Source organism: Pipra filicauda, unplaced genomic scaffold (assembly GCF_003945595.2).
Source record: "Pipra filicauda isolate LSUMZ 115617 unplaced genomic scaffold, ASM394559v2 scaffold335_size1511353_pilon, whole genome shotgun sequence".
NCBI lineage: Eukaryota > Metazoa > Chordata > Aves > Passeriformes > Pipridae > Pipra > Pipra filicauda.
This window is the reverse complement of record NW_024104460.1, coordinates 1,071,705-1,094,320: the sequence shown is the minus strand read 5'-3', so window position 1 is coordinate 1,094,320 and position 22,616 is coordinate 1,071,705. Positions and strand designations below refer to the sequence as shown.

At 40.8% G+C, this 22,616-nt stretch overlaps 1 protein-coding gene across 13 annotated transcripts in view; it reads right to left on the bottom strand.

Moving 5' to 3' along the window:
* Positions 1–22,616, bottom strand: part of TENM4 (teneurin transmembrane protein 4) — a 750,083-nt gene that overhangs the window by 116,154 nt on the left and 611,313 nt on the right. For 9 of the 13 annotated variants that reach the window (XM_039384005.1, XM_039384003.1, XM_039384001.1 and 6 more), the window contains 2 exons: positions 10,245–10,430; positions 2,375–2,401 (listed from right to left, as the gene is read on the bottom strand). In XM_039384005.1, coding sequence (XP_039239939.1) covers positions 2,375–2,401; positions 10,245–10,430 — 213 coding nt within the window. The remainder of the gene's footprint in view (positions 1–2,374; positions 2,402–10,244; positions 10,431–22,616) is intronic. The other 4 variants (XM_039384007.1, XM_039384008.1, XM_039384010.1 and 1 more) reach the window with 1 other exon arrangement.

Genomic DNA, 22,616 nt, shown 5'->3' with positions numbered 1-22,616 from the left:
GATATTCAGCAACAGAAATTAATTTTGTTGATGTACCATCAGATCCAATGATATTCTGGATGAAGAAGCTCTCTCTAAAATCAGCATCTCTTTGAATTATTATTAAAATAATAGGCATCTCTTTTCATTTTAAGCATTAGCAGTGTTAATTAGGCCTTAGTTTAGAAGACTCCACTCTGAGTCTTGTTAGAGTTCTTGGTTTAATTATGCTGATGTTTGCTATTGAAATTTGCCCTCCAATTTAGAAACAATTCTGCATCTTTTCTGACTTTCTGGTTTATTGTAAAGCTCTAGGAAAGATTCAGCAGTAAATCAGGCTCACCCTTGACAACAGAGGATTACTGGGAAGGGATTTCAACCAGAAAGATGTTAATAATTAAGAAAGCCAAAAGGGCATGAGTAATTTAGTTTTGAAAAATGCACACCATGCAGTTAGCCAAGTAAAAAAACATGTACTTTTAATGTTTCAGCTATTGCTAATCTTTCCAAAAGAAGCCATGCATGGCAAGAGACAATCTTTTATTCTTAGTATGTTGCTTAACCTGTTACCTACCGAAATACTCACTAAATATAATTCGTCTTTATTCTTGGGCATAAAGGTGAGTCAAAAAGGGGGATATTCCCAGAGGGAATATGACAGCTATAGAAGACTCAGTTAAAAAACTGAGTCACTGAATGGGCAAATTGTACTGAAGGTTCTTGTCCAGGCTCTGCAGGTTGACTTCTCATCTTTTTATCCCCTCAATGCTTATCTGCTACCTTTTGATGCAACCTTCTCCAATACAGGTTGAGATGAAAAGGAGGAGTCCTGGGGTTCTGAAATGCAAAACACTGAGATGTGAAATATTAACAGGAGGTTCTAATTGCACTCCCTAGTGGTGATCCTCATCTTCCTCTGAGAACGCCACCTATTACTTCATAAGGGCACAACAAGTGACCCTCTTTGCTCGATCGAAGACAGAAGATGTACTTTTTCCTCCTAATATGAATAAAGTTGAGGATATTTTACTGGTGCTAAAGCAATTAGAGAAAACTAACTACCACTGAACAATTCACTGATCTATAAACAGAGGTCCAAGGACAGCTACCAGCCGCTGCATTACACTGAAGATGGAAGCCTTAAAACTGTGGATATTTCCTCATCATAAATATTTGTCTGTTCAAAGATTTTCCCTGTTTGTAATTGTACCTGAACCTGCTTTTAAGCCTTAATGGAAAAAAATAGAGAAACATTAAATTGTAAATTCATCCCGAGAAGTGAAGTCAGTAGGGCAACCATGTTTCTTGTCACACCACACAAGCTCTATAAGGTAGAGACTTCATTTTAACTGTTCACTGGGCCAGTATTTAGGCATATCTGTTCTTCATCATCAGGCTCTCACAGCTGCTATATCTGATTGTTCAAAACCTGAAAAGGAGGGTAATACTACAGAAAAAATGGATTTGTTCAACCTAATTTTTTTAGTTTGTTTAACCAGCAAACATATGATGCTGCGTGGTGTCAGCACTGTGTTGCTCTTAGTGTCAAATCAGTCGTGTAGAAAGATACTTGTGTCCAATTCAATCATGTTTATTGTCAGATTGTTGTATTTAACCATATGCATGCCATTTCAATATTTTTCAAAAGCTAAGTGCATTTTGGAAATGCCTATTTCTATTAAAAATTCCTAAATTAATTTAGCTCATTGTTCTGATTAATAAAGAACTGCATTTTTTTTAAGACAGCAGATGATCTCTGTTCTTTAACAGTTCAGTTCCTTTACTTCTTTTTTGAAGAAAGACCTGGGCCCTAGACTTGCTTTACACTTACAAATAGGAGCCTAAGGTTGGATTTTGTTGTACTGTACATTAATGTAACATTATTAATTTCAGATTTATGCAACCAGAGGCCTTTTTTCAGGAAAAAAACCAAAACAACAATATATCATTAGTTTAAGTTCCCACGTAAGACTTGGAAGTCATGGATCAAAAACGTGAGAAATCCACACAGAAAGTGCACTCACCTGTGTTACAAAATGGACCATAGACATTTAATTAAAACACATCACTATACGGGCTCCTGCTGCATTCACAGACACTTTTGCTTCCTACTGACTTGTCTTACCTGAGTAGGAAGGGTGAAAACGAGAGATGATTTGGAGGGGAGGGCAGGGACAAGGGAATGGGTAGGAACACTGATACGATGTTAACACAGGGTCACAGCACTTACAGAGGTATTTCCTACCTAAATGACTGGAAAATTCACCCTTCCAGACATTAGGGAGCACTTTGGTGATAATGAGGAAGAGATGCAACCTCAACACATCATGTTCACAGTGCATTTTTTTAAAAAGAAACACAAAGACAATAGGAAAAATAGGAAGGAAGAGCATACCTTTCACTACCTTATCCAGATAGTGAGCTTGGGAGATAAAAGACAGGACATTTAAGGTAGGATTGAATAAGTGCATTGCAGCTTACTATGAGACTGTGCAGGTGCTAGAAAGGCAGAGTTTGCTGTGATATGAAAAGAAAAACCTTGATTATGAGGAGAAAAAAAAAAGGAAGAACGGTGGAGCACAGTGCTCCTCAGTCAAAAGGCTTGAAAAGGCTGTGTTTAGGCATCCAGTCATCTTTGTTCATTAAAATCAGGAAGAGAAACAGGAAAGTTATATATATATACATAGATGTGTTTTTATATAAATATATATATAGGTGTATATGTATATATATCAGAATGCTCTGCTCATTTGCAAGTCTACCTCCATTTTTCTGACTGCTTTGGTTTTTATCAGGAAAGGCAGAGTCATTTGAATGTGCTCCACCTCACCTGATTGTCTTATATTTTTCCACACAAAGTGGCACAGTTCTGTGACGTTATCAGACTGGGAGAGGCTTTTCCCTGGATCTTTGTAATGGTAATACGTTGCATTTATACAGCATCGTCTAGCCCCAGATCAAATTACATTACAAATATTAAATTAACCTCATGGCAGCTCTATCAGATAGGCAAGTATTAATATACTCATTCCAAGAAGGGCTAAAAAAAAAGTAAAAAAGAAAGTTATAGATGTCATGGGAGCAGTCATGTGCCCAATTCCCATGGAACATTAATTTGGAAAACCACCTTCTAATTGATTTTCTGGCATCAAACAGAAAGTTGGTGGCAAAGACATAAGCGGAAGCCCTACCTTAGAGAGTCCTGGTGCATGCCAGCAGGCGGCACTCTCTGTCCTAATACCAGCTGGTCTTTATTAAGAAGAAAAGAGGCTCTGAGTCTTGCATTTCTCTCTTTCAATACCTACTTAAACTTAATTTCCCTTGTTCTCTTGCCTGCTCCCTGCAACCTCTCAGTTGTGTCCTGGTACCTTTTAAAGAGCTTTTTGTTTCAGGTTCGTTCAGGCAGGCTGCCCACCTGGGAGGTCATAGCCCTTCCAGGAATTTCCATCCTGTGAATCTAATGGATCCATTGAAGAACTATTGTCCATAAGCAGGGAGGGATGGGAGGATCAGAGCTAACCTATTATGGGGCAGTTATGAGACTTGGCAAGGAGGTGAATTAATCCCCCTGGTGTAGTGGGAGTGATGCAGAAAGCACAGCTCACCATCTGCTTGGGTGATGGCTAAAGCCTAGGAGTGTGTCTCTTGGATTTTGATGTCCACAGCAGCTCAACCTGTGAATTGTGCAGCTGATGGCAGTGGAGGTAGCTGCCAGTACCAACCATGTGTCAGTTATGTGTCAATGTTTTCTTGTAATTTGAAAAATAATGGGGCTTTCTATGGAAGTATTCCATGGTAGTAGGAATCTTTCTTTTTTAAACCCATATAGGCTCATTCCCATGTTATACTTCTGGCATTAAAGCATCATCTTGTTCCCCACCAACACTTTTTTGGAAACCCTGTGGGCATGGGGGACATGCTGAGGATTCATGTAGGAGCTCAGAAAAAAAGCTAGTTTTGTAAGATGTCCCCTGCACCTAAAGGCAGCACCACACTCAGCTACAGGTCACCATATTCCTCCTGGAAGCCACTTCAGATCTGCTACAGGAGGAGCCATGTGAGCATTTTTCAGTGTGAAAGCCCTCTCTTTTCACCAAGTTAGCCTGAGTTAACTTGGTTTGCTTTGTCTGAATGCATTGGGAAGGATAACATGAGCGTTTCCCTTGGCTCACAGAGAGGGAGGAAAGGAAGAGAGAAGCAAGTGATGCTGCAGGCAGGTCCTTGAGAAGGACTTCCTCCCCAGCACACTCTTCTTCATTTTCCAAATATTCTTTTTCCCTTTATGTTTCCCATGGTGTGAAGTGGACAGAGCCTCAGTGAAATCACTGGAATTCAACTGAAATCACACAAATGTGAAGGAGAGGAGAAAGCAGACATCCACTGCTGAATGGCACAAGAAGTTTATGTAACAGGGGCAGGAGAAAAGACTGTCTTTAAAGTTCATCTGGGCTTAATATTTACTGTCAAATATGCTGCCAAACTACTTCAGGACAGATTACCTTCAGTTTGATGCAAGATCATGTCAGAACAAAGCGGAAAGCACATATTTTCCACTGACTGCTATAATCATGGTATTCTCTTGCCCAAAGGTACCCATCCAAACCAGAGTAAAGGCAGGGTGGGTGCCAGAGGGTCAAACACAGCTCAACTTCTGCTGTGCATATGCCTGAGTGCTGACTATCTGCTCTGTTGGGCTGAGGGTAGAATCACAGAATAATTAAAGTTGGAAAAGACCTCTAAGATCATTGAGTGCAACCATTAACCTGAAGATGCCAGGTCCACCACTAAAGTACCTAAGCACCACATCTACAAGGTAGTGAGAACCTTCCCCAGACACTGGCGAGCTTATTTTTATCTTGGACCATGCATGGACTGAGTTGCTTTATTCAAACAGCACAATTGATGCGTTAGAAAGCTGAGGAGAAGAGATCAGGATCCACCTGTGCCTTGTCTGGATTCCAGCTGCTCCAGCCGAAAGGGAGAGGCACTGATTACGACCCCAGCTATTCAGAACATGTGTGATTATTTATGCAAGAAGGATGATGAAAGGCGAACTTTAAAGGGGCAGATTTCTCAAAAATAAGAGTTTCACTAAGTAAAACAAAACCTAGGCTGACGGTGCCATAAGCAGAAGCCTGTGTGGGACAGGCTGTCTGCCTGTCTGTCTGGGCACTGTTATTGCATACATCACCCGTGCGTGACAGGACCAGATTTTCTAAAGGAGTTAAGCATGTAGCTTTTGTGGAGATCAGTGGGAATTAGGTACTGAGGTGCTTTGAAATCCTGCTGGTAGGCTGTTGACTGTTTGGAGAGAGACCCTGAGGTATTCAGCTGAAGCAACTGAACTTCCAGGGATAGCTTTGTTCTTGTGTCCAGGTTGTTCAAGAATGGTGAACATCCCAACTCCACCACACAGGGAAACCCTCTCTGCCATAATTTTTCTAAATAACCCTATATGAATCATAAAATTAAGAGCTGCTGGGAGTAAAATGTCATACAAAGAGATTCACATACTAGAGACCACCTCAGCGCAATGCCCATGTAGGCAGAGTGAATTCTCCCCTTACATCTCCAAGGTGGGATGCTGTGGTGGTTTGAAAAACCTTTTCTCTGAGGTAGTGATGGTTTGCCCCACTGATAATACTGGACCAATCAATAGTCCACGTGCGCCCTACGGAAATTACATGCCCACAGAAACGGAAGAGAAGATGGTGAAGATAGTTTAGAAGGTGGGTAGCCATGATCTGAGCCACGAGGAGGCAGGGGGCCAGTGAGCCCCTCTGGGTGCCAAGGGCCCCCAGCCGAGGTTACCGGAGACTCGGTATAGTGTCAAAGTTGGACTGGGTCCCATAATCCAGAGCTGGAAAAGTTTCCTTACTGTCAGCAGCAGCAGAAGGCACTGAAAGTGGCAGCGGAGCAGCCCTGAACAGAGGCAGCGATGGCTAAAAGCCAAAAGATAGCCAGCAGCAACGAGATAACGTGAAGCCAGCTGAAAGACGCAGAGATGTTCCTGCAGGAGGGAGAGCTGGCAACAAAACGGAGGAAAACTCAACAGAGCTGGTTTAAGGTAAGACTGTATTATTTTCCCAAAAACCAGAGACTCTCTGAAGAGGAGGGGTGGACTTCCAAACCCTTAGGGAGTCCCGAAATGCAGCAGCAGCTAGAGAGAGGGAGAAAGGAGCTGAAAACCCAAAGTTGTCCTGAGAGCTGAGCCAGGATGGAATGCAGAGGAGGTGGCTGTGCCCTCTGCTGCTGCTGTTGCTGTTTCTATCAAGCTGTCGAGCTGAGACAGAGCAAAAGAGCGTTGGTAAGACTGAACTGAAAGCTGCCTTCAATGTTCTAACCCAAGAGGAGTGAAGATCTACAAGGAAATCCCCGAAGGCTCGGGCTCGGGGTTGAAATTTCCACAAAGTAAGAATAAAAATCCTGACTGCCATACTTAAATCTGCTGCCTCAGGAAAATGAAGGACACTAACCAGTGCCACAAAAAACTGAAATGAAGGAACTGTGGCCTGAGAAGTGACAGAAAGACTTTTCTCTTTTCTTCTTGGACTTTTATTGAAGAAGGGGAGAAATTTAATGTAATGTAAATATATATGTGGGTGTAAATAAACCTTTGTAAATATTTTCCCCTTCCCCCAATAACAAATGGTTGTGTTTTGTCTGAAAACTCTCCACACGGGGTGAAAAAGATATCAAGTCCATACCATCACTAAACCCTCTCACAGGGGCAAACTGTGGGAGGGGGGGCTTGAACTTAGAAATGAGATTCTTGGGAGTTTCAAACCACCACAGATGCACAGCACCTGAGGCACTAGCCAGGCAATATCCTCAACTCTATCAAATTTGGGGCCAGGCTGTTACTGCCCTGGGAATTTTCTAAAGTTCTAAAGGGGGTTTACAAGAAGGCTGGAGAGGGACTTTTCACAAGAACATTAGTCATAGGACAAGGAGGAATGGCCTTAAGCTGAAGGAGGGTAGGTTCAGATTGGGTATTAGGAAGAAATTTTTTAATATAAGCGTGGTGACACATTGGCGCAGGTTGCCCACAGAAACTGTGGATGCCCCATCTGAGCAACCTTGCCTAGTGGAATGTTCCCTGTCCATGGCAGGAGTGTTGAAACTAGATGATCTTTAAGGTCCCTTCCAGATCCAACCATTCTGTGATTCTGTGATTCTTTATTAAACCCATGAAATTTTCTGTGCTGCTTTCTGTGAATCAAACCCTTAGAGCAGCCTACCACAGAGCTGAGCTATAATTTGGCCTTTCAGAGCCCACAGTAAGAGAGTTTATTTCACCTTTAAACTCAATGCTCCTAAAACTCACCATGCTCCTTGGATGTGGTTTGGGCCAGAATAGAAAAAACCTGCAATGTTCCTAACTGTGGATGAATTTGGAATATGCTGGAGAGCCCGTCACAGGAGTCTGGCATTGAGGCTGTTGTCATGGTGTGTTTTGTTCCTTTAAGAAATCAACCAAACCCTTCTATTGGGTTTCAGGATTCCTGCAGTTAGATAATCAAGTTTGTGCTCTACTCTCCTGCACTAAGTTCGCTGAATTGGGATGATGAATGCAAGCTTCTGCATCAGTTTCCTACTTGGGAGTTAACTGGGGTTCCTCTAATGAAATCTCCGAATGTGAGCAATCAAGCTAGTACATTTGGTGACATGACTCTTCGTAGGAGCAAATAAAATTAATCCACTGGGATCAGAGTTCCTTGTACACCATAAGAAAGAGCCTCCTATGACCTACAAAACAGAAGGATTTCTTACTCTCACACATGCTTGACAGGAAACAGAAGAAGTGTCCCTTATTTGTATCATCCATTTCTACCATGTTACCTGCACACATGGCAATATTGGTAAAGCATCACTTCAGCAATGGGGTTTTATGCTTGTCAGTGCTAAAGCAAACCAGGCCATGACATAGACATATACGGAATTATTATCAACAGAACAAGTTGCCATGCAGGGAAAATACACAAGGACAAGGGGAATGCTTTCCACACACTTAATGTAATTCCAAGTCAATGTCCTTTCATCTGTGCCAATATAACTAGCTTATTACTCCTGCTAAAGCTATTCAATTTTCTTGGATATTTATGACTTTGCCAAATCTCCTTTACATTCTACACATTCATCAGTGAAATATTCTGGAGGAAATAGTGTTTACAGCTTCAGAGGCAGGAGACTATGTACAAATTTGTTGCTAAATCACCACGCAAGAAGATGAGGAGGGGGGAAAGTGAAAAGGAACAGAATTGCTCCAGCACTCTAAGTATCAAAGAATGATTCCTAAACCAAGGCAGTGCTGCAATAGGAAGGTAGTAGCACACGAAATGATAGTGTGCACCAGTAAAATCTCAATGCTGACTGCATTGCAGTGCTGACCTTTCCCATGATAACATGGATTCTTTATACTTAGAGTGAGGAACACTACAAATAAATTTAATTTATTTATTGAAAATAAATGAAAGATAAAAGCTTGTTGTTGGAAAACAGTCTGAGCACATCAGCTATGTGGAGGAATACCATATACCAAACTAATGGCATTTTGGTTTTGCAGCAGAACTGATAAAATGGCACTGAGGGTATGAATCAGACTTTTTTTTCTGCATAAATAACTTTCATATAAAATTGTCCCCTGGATTTGGGGCCTTTCGCTGAACTTATTTTTTTTATTTTAAAACCCTTTCATGAATCATGTGTTGCTTTCCAAATCAACTTGCTTGAATAAAAGGCTATAAAATAACATTATAGAAACTCAAGATTTCAATTAACACAGGACTTCTCTCTTAATTTTAAAGCAATTTAAGAAAGGGGGTTTTTAAATCCCTTTCTCACAAAAAGAAATGAAAGCTGCTAGGGACATAGAAAAGAATGCAGAATATGATGACTAATGAGACAGAGGAAGTTTTAAAAGCTAGATATTTTTGATTAGGGGGGTACATGTGGAGACCATAATGTGATAGAGTGACATTAGCATAAATAAATGATAAGTAGAATTGAGCCACGGATATGGTTTGTACAATTACCCTAATGCTGAAATTAAAATATTGTGATCAGGCTTCATTTCCTGTCTGTCTTTGCGTGTGTAAACGCACCTGGTGTTCAAGCAAAGTAAGTGATGTCTACACATAACTAAGCTGAAAATCCACACAATAACTACAATGACATTTGCCCAGGTATTGCTAGTGGTTAGTCTTGATGTAGTGTGATTTTCAGCTATCTTGGCATAATGAAAGCAATATAGAGGTAAATTTTCTTGTCTTTAAAAGAAACTGATTAAAATAAAATGACTGGAGGAGAATTCTCACTCTGGAACAATTCTTCTAAATTCAACTGAATTTTTTCAGGTCCACACAGGTATTATTGAGAACAGAACTGGATTCATTAATTTAGTTTTCTATTAACGTGTAATGAAAGGTATCTGGGGAGTTTAATGTTACTGATTTTATAGCATGACTACAGAATGGGGACTGAAGTGGCTGAATGCATAACAGTCAGAAAAAAGGAAGAAGGGAAAATGCATTAAGTATTTAAGTGAGATGAAGGAGAAAGGTGAAGCTGAGGCAGTTCATTAATGATGCTGCAAATTGCTTAATGTGAGAACTGAACTTCTTTGCATGATTTAGGCATATTGGTGGCATCTTATTAATAATAATAATAATAGACATGACACTGACAGCTCATGAATAATGCCAGGTACATGAGAAATACAGAACCAAAGCGAGAGGCGAGTGAAATGGTTAGAAAGGTAGCATAGCAGACAAGGGATAAGCAAGACAGAGTTAAATACCAGCCAGAAATCATGTGACTGCAGTTTCTTCTTTTATACTGGCAAGCAAAGTGACAGTGCAAATAATGGAGCAAATAAAAAGAAAGAAAACTTAAAATCAGATGCATGTTTCTAAAAATGCTGTGACCATAGTAGAGAGGAGTCTTGGAAGCCACAGAAAGACCTCTCAAGAGAGATAAAGTGGGGTGTTTTTAAAAGCTTCTAGCTGACATTTAAAGGCTTGTCAAACACCACATAGGTGTACATCTTGTCTGATAATAAAAAATATATATAGCTATGCCATCAACAAATGAAAGGACATTTTGCCTTGTTCCCACATGAAAATGTATGATGTCAGAACTTGAAATTCAAGAACAAAGGTGCTCATGCTACACTAAGTCACACATATTCAATTAAGCATGCGTCTTCTCTCCTCCCTGATCATCAATTATTCTTTTAAAAGGAGTCGGTTTTTCTTTCTCCCTACCAATAGTGCAGTGCTCTCCGTTCCAGCCCGGGCTGCATTCACACTTGCCATCCCGGCATGTCCCGTGCTCATTGCAGCGTGGGTGACACGCTCGCTGATCACAGGCTGTGCCCATCCATCCCTCCTCACAGCGGCAGGTGCCTCCGACACAAATGCCATGTCCTCCGCAGTCCGCTGCACAAATCTCTGTGGGAGAGGAAAGAAGAGAGAGGAGGGGATATGGGTGGAGAGAAGGGAGAGGGGGAAAATCCAGACTGTTATTGTTAAGAAAAGCAGACACACTTCACTACCTCGCCTTATGGGGCAATGAAAGGAATTCCTGGAGCTCATAACACTAATCCTTCCTGACAATAAGAATCTAATAAGTATATTACAAAAACGAGATGGACATGGCTTGCAGGGGTCTGCTGTGATTGATCCTCCTATTTGTTTTCTAATTCTCTTGCACTCCTTGAGCTTTTGTGATCCCCAAATCCAAAGGGGAAGGCTCTTCCAATAAGCAGAACAAAAGTCACATTTAATTAAAATTTGGATAAGTGTTGAAACAATGTACTGATAAAATACTGATCCTAAAGTTAAGTGCTGGCAAAGTCTGTTTATGGCTTGTTAACCCACAGTTCTGGGATGGGATTCATTAAAATCCTTCTTCTCTCTTCAAAATTAATATAGAATATTTCTATTTCTACTGAGTCTGCACATCTGCTATGTCCCTATTCTCTTACCACCCCATTAAAAATCCCCTCCCAGGCATTCAGAGGTACCACCATGCCTTTTTGGTCAGCCAGCTGCATTGGAATTGATACGATGGTGCTTGTTCCCATGTTTATCAGAGCTAATGAAAGCACAGAGTCATAGCTGGATATTTTGGTACTCACCTCCAAAAAGGACCTTGCCTTTTCAGGGGTTCTGGCCTTCCCACCCTTTGTGAGCCCTAGTGGGCATAAGGACATGCATGATGTTTTTGCCTAGCACTAGACTTTTGTCTAAAACCTGGCATAGTCTTGGCATGAATTTGGGAGACTTTGTGTTTTCACCTACACTGTATTTGCCTGGAGAAAAAGAGACTTGGTGGAGAAGAGGCACTCACAAGTCAGGTGTTAAAGTGTCCATTGCCACCATTACTCCATAGGACTGATTTCAAGGGAAAAAAGAAAACCCAAATACTGATGCAGTGTTGTACTGCAGATGAAATGAAATGAATTTATCTCTTCTCCAAACTCATCAACCGACTACTACTTTCGATCTCTAATAAACCCTGACTACACTCTCCTCTCCTCAGTTGTAAGAGAGGCAATTCACAGTATTTCAGCCTACGAAGTCTTCTTCCTTCTCTCTGGCTTCGGCCCAGTACTTCTAAATTTCCAAATGTTTTGGCCTCAAGCCTTCTGCTTGACTGAGCCATTTTGTAGAATTCACAGGGTAGGGACACAGTTCCTCTTGGGGCCACAGAGAGAAGATGTGAACAGAAGAAATGCTGAGCAGGACTCGGTTGGAAGCACAAAGGGGTACCGTGGTACTCTGCAGAGCACATTTTCTCTCTGTTCCCTGACTGTGCACCCCCAGAATGAGTATCTCACACACCAGCCCATTTCCAGTGCCTCTCTTTGTGTCTCTGAGCGTATTAACTGAAGATTTGGACCTCCAGGCTTGTGGTGGAGAGGTGACTGGTATTATACAAGACATTTACTCTGCGTCACTGGCTGCACATAAAATATTCAAAGCTACTCAGCCTGCATTAATATCACACCTGACTGAAATTCAGTCCTACTTAAGTTGCCTTTAGTCTTTTGCTAATTAGTATAACCATTTACAGGACACTTGGGCTGTTCAGGGACTTTTGATATCCTCCTGATACAGGACTGAAACATCCCAGTAAACTCCAGGAGGAAAGTTTTGCACCCTAGCAGAGAGCTGCAAGGTCTTCAGCCCCTTACACTGAAATGGCCTTCAGTCTCCAAGGATCAGAGAGTTCTTTGGACAGCTGTAACTATGATAGTAACGATAGTAATACTTTGAATGTCTAGAAAACACCTGATTTTCCAAATGTGACATGAAAACAATACCTAGCTCCTACCTCCTATACAGCTCAGGGTTGCTGAACAGTTTTCAGTTGAACTCCTTTTGCTGCAGTGTCATGGATTTCTCCAAACACTCTCAAACATTTAGTTCTATATATTTAAGTCTGTAGTGAAAGAACTTTGGAGTTCAAAGGGCCTTAAGGCACTCAGGAACTTGTCTGTATCACTTAGAGTCAACCTGGAAAAAGCATTTGGGTATCTTAGGTACTTAAACACAGTATGTGCACATACCACTTGCTGCTGAGATGTAAAAGAATCTAATGCAAGTTTTATTTGAAGGAAGTAGAAATTACACTATCAAACACTAAAGGCATGACTGAGGAAGGACTCTTGAGTTGCTGTCAGAACATTTTACTCTGCATCTGGCATCAAGACATAGATTTTCACAGCTCCTAGATGTGAGGGAGGTAATATCATACTACAGTACTCGTTAGGAAGATAAGGAATGGGCAATTATTGACTTGCTAAAGGGCTGGAGCCCAGACGTGTGTGTTTTCTAATCTTTTCCTCAACTGCCAGACAGCACTGCAACTGAGCATGGGTCGATTAGGATGGTACATGAACACATAGGACCTGCAAGTTGGTTAATATAGCAATAAAGCTGCATTAAAAAAAAAAAATTGTCTCCCCTTGGCTGACTTGATGAACAAAGTCTGGGGGAGGATAAAGGAAACAGCAGAGAAAAAATGGAAAGTTTCATTTATGCTGCTAAAATTTCAGCAAGCTGTGAAGAAATACCTTAAGAAAGTCTAAGAGCACTGGTATTTAAACCCAAACTCCAAAAAATATTGCTGTAGTCTCTAGTGCTTCCCAGCACTCTTTCACCATAGGGCTACTCTAGTCTTGGGCTGTAATCCCTTCTTTGGTTATTGGTTTATATTTTTTATTTGTAAGTGTTGAACTTTGATCTCATGTAATTTTTCTTGCTTCCAGTTTACCAAGCAATCCAGGGGATGTCAGCTCGGCCACTTCACACCTTCGTTACACCCTGTTCCCTAGCTTTGACCCACAGGGTCCCATCTCTGAAATGGCAATACCACTGATACCCTCGAGCCCAGCAATGTGCACTGTGAATAACCTCCTCTACTGCTGACTGTGAAGCTCTGAAATTCCAGAAGACAAGTATCTCCAGTGATGGTCAGGCAAATGGGCATTCTGGAGGACTTGGCATCTTGTGACTCCAAAGTCCATGTGAACATCTTAAGGACTTTGTTATTATTTAATTAATAGTTTATCTTTGGTTTGAGAATGTTAATAAGTCTGGCTGAGATGGATGTTAAAATGTTATTTTATAGGATCATAGAACAGTTTGAGTTGGAAGGGACCTTTAAAGATCATCTATTTCCATAATCAGCGACGCTTTCCACTAGACCAGGTAGCTCAGAACCCCAGCCAACCTGACCTTGAATGTTTCCAGGGATGGAGCATTCATCACCTCTCTGGGCAACCTGTGACAGTGTTTTGCCACCCTCTTTGTAAAAACATTCTCCCACATATCTAATGTAAATCTACCTTCTTTTAGTTTCAACAATTACCTCTTGTCTTATTACTAGGTTCTATGAAAAGTCTGTCCCCGTCTTTCTTATAAGCTGCCTTAAAGTACTAAAAAGGCCACAACAAGGTCTCCCTAGAGTCTTCCATTCTCCATGCTGAACAACCCCAACTCTCTCAGCCTGTCTCCATAGCAGAACTACCTCAGCCCTCTGATTATCTTTGTGGCCTCCTCTGGACTCGCTCCAACAGGTCCACATCCTTCTTATGTTGGGTATCCCAGATCTGGATGCAGCACTACAGGTTAGGTCTCACAATAGCAGAGGGGGAGAATCCTCGCCCTTGACCTGCTGGTCACACTGTTTCTGATGCAGCCCAGGATATGTTTGTCTTTCTGGGCTGTGAGCACATATTGTCAGCTCATGTCCAGCTATTCACCCAGCTGCACCCCCAAGCCCTTCTCCTCAGGGTTGCTCTCAATCCCTTCATCAGCCTGTATGAATACCAAGGGTTTCCCTGACTCAGGGGCAGCACCTTGTAGATAAAGTAAACAAGGCATAAGGAAGTAAAGTGATGGATCCACAGGTATATGTGAACTCTGAGACAGGTACAAGACCTCCTTGATGTCCTGATAGGCAGTCCTGTGTCCTGTGGGTAAGATGGAAAGGCAGCTCATAGTAGGTCAGATATCCACAGATTGGTGATGAAAGAAAAAAAAAAACAGAGATAAAAGGAAACTATCTGGAGTGACAGTCAGAAGCCTTCTTGGAGTAATTTGAAGGTGTGAAACTAGAATAATGGAGTACATTCAAAAATTATGAGGAGAGAAAAAAATTACTTCCTGAAAAGTGGAGTCTCTGTGTAGTCATTCCTATGCAAAGGGATAGAAACCCCTTTGGGACATTTACATCTTGACTGAAATATTTTTCAGACAACATGCTGCCAAGGAACAGTCTTGCACATGCAGGCCAGGGATATGCACTGCATGATGTAAAACAAACAGATCTTAGGCTAACCCAGAACAGGAATGCTGGGAGCATTTTGGGTTTAATCTCCCACCCAGCTGAGATCCCACCCAAACCACCACCCATGCACACAAGAGAGTGCAGACTCCAGGTTATATATGTATAATTCACATATAATGGATAGATAAGGTGGTTTGGATTCCCAGGCCCCAAGAGCTGCAATAAAGACTCTCAGCTGTGAAAAACAGTTGTGAAGCAAACTACTTACGACAGCCTCCCTAAAATGTAGTTTAATTACTTCTGACAGGGAACCAGGAGCCAGGAACTCTCAAATCTAAATCTTCCATTTAGCTGCCAGTTTAAAGATAGATAGGTACCATACAATTTAAATAGCCTTACAACACTCATCCTGCTGTACGCCCTGGCTCTTTATAACATAGCCCTCTTAAATGCTCACAGGTTTCTAATGGGTGATTAAATAGTCAGAGTAGCTTTTACTTTTGTGGTGACGCTCAAAGAAATGATCAAAATGGATTTCAGATTAAGCTTCCACTTAAATACATGTCTTTTTGGGAAGAATAAGACAGCTAAGGCTGTTTTACAGAAAAGGGCAGGTGAATCGTTTCTTTGTCATTCAGTCCCAGGGACAGAATTTGTCACCTCTGTTCTTATTACAAGCTGCATTTTTTGATACATTTCCCAATTCTGCTTTTAAAATTAGAGGACATGATTAGCTACCATCTGAGCTGCATGAGCAAATGAGAAGGAAAGCTTTTAATTCTCCTAATACAGCATTTACAGACTGGCCAGCTGCACCATATTGCTCCTGCCTATTTAAGGTTAGTTAGAACATTGTTTGTGCATAAAAGACCTGCCTGTTAAATATTTTCACACCAGCTGTTCCTAAAAGGTGACTAAATATTTCCTTTCATCTTTAATCTCTTTCACTGTTTGTATGAACAGCTTAGCCACTCCTTATCCTTTCCTAGAGGAGCACTGTGTTTTACTTCATCTTGCAATGTAGCTCTCAAAGCTGTCTGTAGTCCCATGAAGGAAGGGGATCCTCTGAGTAAATCTGGTGCCCAATTCTAAGAGTAAATATGAGGCTTAATGTATTTTGCTTCCTGACACTTGCGCTTACCAGAGAGCACTGATGGATGTTAATTGATTCATGGATGCAGAGTTTTATCTAAGGAATCAAGATCATTTCAACGCTACCATCTAGGAGTTTGCCATGTTACTGTCCTGCATTCTCTGAATCTCGCCTCATGTTATGGCAGTCTTACCCAAAGAACTGAACTGAGCCTAGTTGCCTTCTGCGCGTCAAGGAGGAAAGACAGGTAGTTCCAGAGGATGATTCATTTGAAATCTCTTTCATGGAGAACTTCTGGAGCAGACTGTGCTGAAGGCTCTATTGAGTTTTGGGTAGTTTGTCAGGGGTCTAAGGTGAAAAGGATAAGGCCATTCCCAAAAGGATTCTGATTATTTTTCATGCAAATAATCAAAACAGAAATGATTTATTTTCAGTTTCAGGACCTGATCTATTCCATCACTGCTCATCCCCACCAGCAACCAGCCCATGACTGGGGCTTTGAGCAACCTGGTGTAGAGGAATGTGGCCCTGCCCATGGCAGGGGGATTTGGACCTAGGAGACTTCAAGGTCCCTTCCAACTCAAACCATTCTGTGATTCTATGATTCCATGATTCTATGAGCCTAGATTCAACTGCCTGCTGGCTAGTTTTTTGACAAATGGCTTTTTTTTCTCATTATCTCTTCATGACTGGAGGAGAGATTTCTCTCTGGTCTGTAAAGGCTGCCTCAGAATTACTCAAGGCTATCGTAAAAATCCTTGAATCCTACCCAAAATCTTGACAGTGGCTGCTGATGTGCCTTAACTTCTCCACAGTGTGTTGACAAATATTGTACTGTAATTTTATTCTGTCTCCATCTGCATGTCTCTGTTGTTGTTCACTTAAAGCTTAAGAATCTCAGCTGAGGCCAAGATTATCCTTTTTGTTCTGCGTTTGCACTTTGCCAGGTGTAATGAGGTCACAGTCCATTAACAGCACTTCAGAAGTAAGAATACTAAAGCAATTACTCATACAAATAAAAAACTTGCAGCTGATACTTTTTTTCCTTTTGCATATCCTGCTAAAAACTGACCCAAATCTGTCCCATTAAGAATAAAAAGTCTGCTATGTTGCCTTTGATATTTCAGAAGAAAAGTGGGAAAGAAACCTATCAAACACTAACCACCAGTGTAGTGCTTTGTTCATGGCCCTTTTTAATGACGGAACAGACACATGAGCTTTCAACACAGGAAATGGCATCATCCAGAATTTCATATTATTTTCACATTACATTAAAGAATGGGTTTGGGAGAGGGATAATGATGTTAATTTGTGCTTCATTTATAGCAAATCCATTTTTACATGTTTACCCCTATTCCCCTACAAATCCTCAAACTGGCTTGACAACAGTCTAAAGCTTTCCAGCTTAGAGAAGAGCAATGCAGATGAAAATTTTTCTGTAGCGTTCATGTGATGCAGAATCAGAGACTTAGCTGCTTCTGACCTGCCTGTTAAATCCTTTAATAAATATGGATTTAGTGCTAAAATATAAGATCAGGTGAAATTGCTCAGAGCTTCCTGAAAAATGGGTCGGTTCCACTGACCTTCAATATATTAATAGAAAATTTAATAATTAAAAATCTGTCTTAACTGGGATTTTCCCATTTTGAGTTGGCTCATTTGAGGCCATTTCCAGCCTCAGACAGATTTTTCCAGAAAAGATGCACAGAAGAGAGGCATTGCACAGAGCTAAAAGGCTGAGTTTGGTAAGGAGCTAAGCCTTGTTTTCACAACCTGCTTTAGAAGGCAAGTTATGGGGAATATCTGGGAAAAGCAACAAATATAAAGATATGGATTAAAAAAACCCAGAAGGTGCATGATCAGCATGATTTAGATAACAGTGAAGTGCTAAATACATTCTTCATGATGAAACACATTTTGCAGTGTTATGAAACTCTCATTCCTGTGATTTGATAACTCTGTAGTGACATGAACTCTTTTGCAGTTACTGAAGAAGACATAAAGAACATTAGCTTTTAAAACCATTCTTTTTACCTGTGTAATAAGGAAAGGATCAAACTAGGGAGCAAGGGAAAATCTGAAAGGAGATGTCTGGATTTTCTGTCCTTGCCACTAACAAATCTGTAGCATGAAATTCTCCAAAAACCATCCCAGTTCATTAGCAGCCAGGTTGTGCAAGTTGTGTCCACGTCATTGATTGAAGGGCATGTGTTTTTACTTTCAGAGATCATGTCCTAAAAGCAAAATCTGCATAATTTAATGCCTTTATACAAATAATTTATCTCTTTTTAAAATATACATCAATTATGTAAATATTACTAATGTAGAAATAGTAACTATTATTTATGTCAATAAATGTAAAACCTGTGCTTTTATGAGTGTAATTAAACTTCTGGTACTGAGATGACTCTCCACTCCACTCAAGGGTCTCAATGTATTTTACTCAGCTCAGCAAACTGAATATATCTGAAAGGTAACAGCTATTTATTTTCTTTCCATGGACAAGGAGATCGAAATTAAAGGATGCTCTCTAGAGATTGAAAATGAATCCATCAGCTTTGTATCATTCCTAATCAGGAAGCACCCTGACCTTCAGCAACGGTTTTGAAATGTGACTTTGGACACCTGAATTTTCACCTCCTGAACACAAAGCCCTGAGGAGCATCCTGGAGTGCCTGCACTGGGGAATGCATATCCTGTGTTAAAGAGCGACCCTAACCAGGACACTTGAGTTGGCCTGAATGCTGATTCTTGCCAGGTCTGCAGAAGGAGGACTGAGTACAGGTCTTCAATACATGCGCAGAAGGGAAAACTTTGGAGAAGGTTGGTGAAGATCCCTAATAAATGAAAGCATCCATCTCTGGTCCTCAACTAATCAAAAGATAACCCCACTTTACCTTTTTCCCCCATTCTTCTCCTGGTATTTAGTTCTTTGCTTGCATAAACAGCTTTGTGCTTAACTGAAAGGCTTCTGCAAATCCTGTTCTAGGTATCATCTCTCTCTGGAGATTCAGATCAGGAACCTGGGCTGCTCTGAGCTGCCAAACTTGGAGATGAAGTGTCCACAAAGTACCTCCTCACCAGGTGCCGAGCAGATCCAGGAGATATGTCCATAACTGCCCTAGAACCCACCTTCCATCTCTGAAATGAGTAATGAATGAGTTTGGTATAGTAATATACTATTGTATGCCTGGCCTCCAAGACTGAGCCTCAGACTGTAAGCTTACAGCACTGAGTCCAATGGGACTCTTGGAAATTCTTGCTAGAAATAGTAACAGTAAGAACAGGAGCAGTCCCTAGCTAGCCCTGTGCTAACGGAACACAGCTCTTACCCGATCTGTCCAGGTGCACAATGTACAGTTGGTATATCTTCTAAAAAAAAATCTCACTTCTAAGTGCAATTTCAGCTTGCTTCATATTCGCATAAAAGTCTTCCAGTTCCTGTTTGCAAAGCTGTAGCTGTGGGATGAAATTCCATTAAACTGGTCTGGTGCCTTTTATCAGCTTCTAGTTTCTGCAGTATTCATACTCTATTTTCATCCTTTCCTTAAATACTAGGGATTGACCATCACATTGTATTTAAAGCATCTTCTCTATGGATGTGATTTACTTTTGTACTTGTGTCAATCTTCCATTTATTTATTATTATGAACTTTATTTTAAACTGTCTCTTGCTGTTGAATAGCAGGACATGAAATGCCAAGTATTGTCATGCTTCAGTCTTGGAGCTGAGATTTGTTGAATAAAATAAATATCCCAAAGTGCAGGACTATATTTTTCTCTTTGATGCTTAATTGAATCTCTATGCTTTCTGGGATGTGAGGTAAAGCTTCCCAGAGAAGAAACAATTCCTATGTTAGAATTCCTAATCCTAACAAGGCTTCTTCTCTGGACTAATTTTAATTTCCTCCCTGTTTCCACAAGGAAGAGATAATTCGACAGCAGAAAAGCCTTTTACTCATGCTTACTGTTATTAAAAAGAACTAATTTCTTTTCCAATTCTGTACAGTTTGGTTTTTTTCTAAAATCAATTCAACAGAGCATTTACAAATGTGTGTGCTGAAGTGATCATAAGCTAGATTTGCTTGGGATTCCCTTATTCAGAGCTCATACAGTCCCAACGTTGTTTGTTTTTTCTTCAGATAGGATTTCACCAAAGAACTTAGAAATTTTAATTACTCATTTTCTTCAAAAGGGGACAGAACATGTATGAAACATGCAGGGCTGACATATTCAGAAGTTAGATGTCTGTCTATCCACACAAATTGGATGCAGCAGCAGCTGTTCCAAAAGGTTTGTGTCTGCTGTGCTGTCCATATGCCTCAACACTGGTCTGAAAGGATCACTTTAACAGAAAAGCAGCAGAGCTCTCTCCAAAGCATTTTCGAACTTTCATCTCTCAAGATCATTAGAAAGGTGCTCATTAGTGCAAATTGTGATGATAGTTTTTAGAGTATGAACATCTTGCAACCTGGAAGGGGGCAGAAAGACTATACTAATTCCAGTGCATCCACTTCAGACAGCTTATTTAATCCTGGATTTCCAGCCTTCAGTAGACACTGATACACTATATGACAATCACTGGTCTTACATTGGTTTTTTCCTGCTTAGTTTTGATGTTATTCCGTTTTACCTACCCCCAGATTATTTTCCTTATTATTTAACGTCAGACATTACACTCCCCCCGCCATGGGCAGGGACACCTTCCACTAGACCAAGCTGCTCAAAACCTCATCCAAGCTGGTCTCGAACACTTTCAGGGATGGGGCATCCACAGCTTCTCTGGGCAACCTATTTCAGTGTCTCAAATGTGATTTGATGAAGCTGAAAACATCCAGTAAACCTTTGAAGAAACTCTGATCATGATGAGCTCCAGATGGGTTGGAGTGTAAGGAAATAGTCACAGGAGCTATCCACCAACAACAGCATGGAATTGACTGAATGGCAGCGGAGAAGCCGTGACATGGAACCTATGACAATCCTTGCTGAGCCAAACGAGTGAGGTATGAGACGATAGTCTTGAGCATTATCAAGATAGATCATAGGCAGAGACTGCACACAAATATCCACCCTGCTGACACTGCAGCAGTATTCTGGTTAAAAGTGGGAATTGTCAGAAGCAGAGGTCTAGACTCACAAATTAAGAGGATGTCTACACAGTCTTTTGTGAGTTGGTTACAGAGGGATTGGCTAAATGTACTGAATGACATTTATCTTCAGTTCAAAAGATGCATTACTGCCACAGAGCAACTCTAAGCCTGCAGAAATACATGCTGATTCCTATGGTTTTATGAGCATGACCTATTCCACGCAGTGATTATAACATTTCAGGTTCTCAGCTGGCTCGATCAACTGGTTTTATCTCCAAAAGAACCTGAAGAGCCATTTCACATCATGCTTGCAGGACAGTAGTTTTGTGCTCAGTGACAGCGGGATTACACTTACTGTGTCAAAGAAGTGACTTAGTACTTTTTTTAAAAAGCAGTAACAGACTGTTACAGTAACTGTCCTAACAGACATTCTATTGTAGAAAAGGGACTAAGCTATGACCAGCCCCCATGTTGGCATGATGTAAGTCTAGAAAGTGTAAGGACTCTAAGGCTTCTCCTTTCAAAGGCAAAGTCAGAGAAAAAGCCAAAATCTGGTTATCTGAGACTCAGCGATACAAGTGGTAAGTTCTCAGTGATACAAGTAAATGTGCTAATTGTCATCCTCAAAACATGCTATTTTTACAGTAGCCTGTTTTAAACATGGAACTTAACATCTTCTTGTGGTGCTGTGAAATTCTTCAAATTAACCATGTTAACATGAACCCTCCTTAGTCCAGTACATCACTAGCGTTTTCAGCCAGAAAAGTCCATACCACAAAGCATAATTAATACAAACAAAAAGAACTTTTGAGCTCATAGTGTGACTCCTGAGGTCACATTTGGAGATAGGGAAGAATGTTGAACTAAAACTGGTATGCTGGGAATTAGCCCTAATTGTTGTTGAAAACAAATAGGGCATGGAATAGTCTACCCACTGTCCTTTGTGGGGGTCCATAAATTTGCATTGATTACTGCTGATATGAGAGACAAGCTCTACTCATCACAGAATGACCAAGGTCAGTGAGAATCAGGGACTGCTTGTTACACCACTGGACACACACTATTCTCAGCCAGAGACATGAGCTAATCAGACCAAATGCTTTGTGATCTAATGGTCAGAGCCAGACTGATGATATCATTGCTTCCACTAGTTTTGGCCAAGTTTGAAATGACAGCTAGAATGCAAGTCTTCAGGTCCTTCAATCTTCCCTTAGCCATTGTAACTGATCAAGACTGCATGGACTGCTGCAAACAGAGAAGTGGTAAGAAGCAAGATCCTAAATACATCCTAGAACTGACAGAAGTTTGATGGATCTTCAGTTGGCTAGGGAAATACCCTAAAACAATTTCTCAGCTATCAGATTTTAAGTAGGAACCCATACTTGAAAGATAAGTTGTATTTCTATCTTAGTGGGAGTTTTCTCCCTCCCTTTAGTATGTCTTTCATGTGCTGAACACAAAGATATTTGGACTTTTGAAGAATTGGACTTTCCACAAAAATAACTACAGCCCATTTCAGCTATTACTTTTTTTTTCCACCACACCAGGGTCTTCTTATACACATTTTTAATAAACAAAAGGAAAGGGAGTAAAAGGGTATTCAAATGAAAGTCTTCCTGAATACTTTTATTTCAAAGGTTTGGGCTGATTTTAGT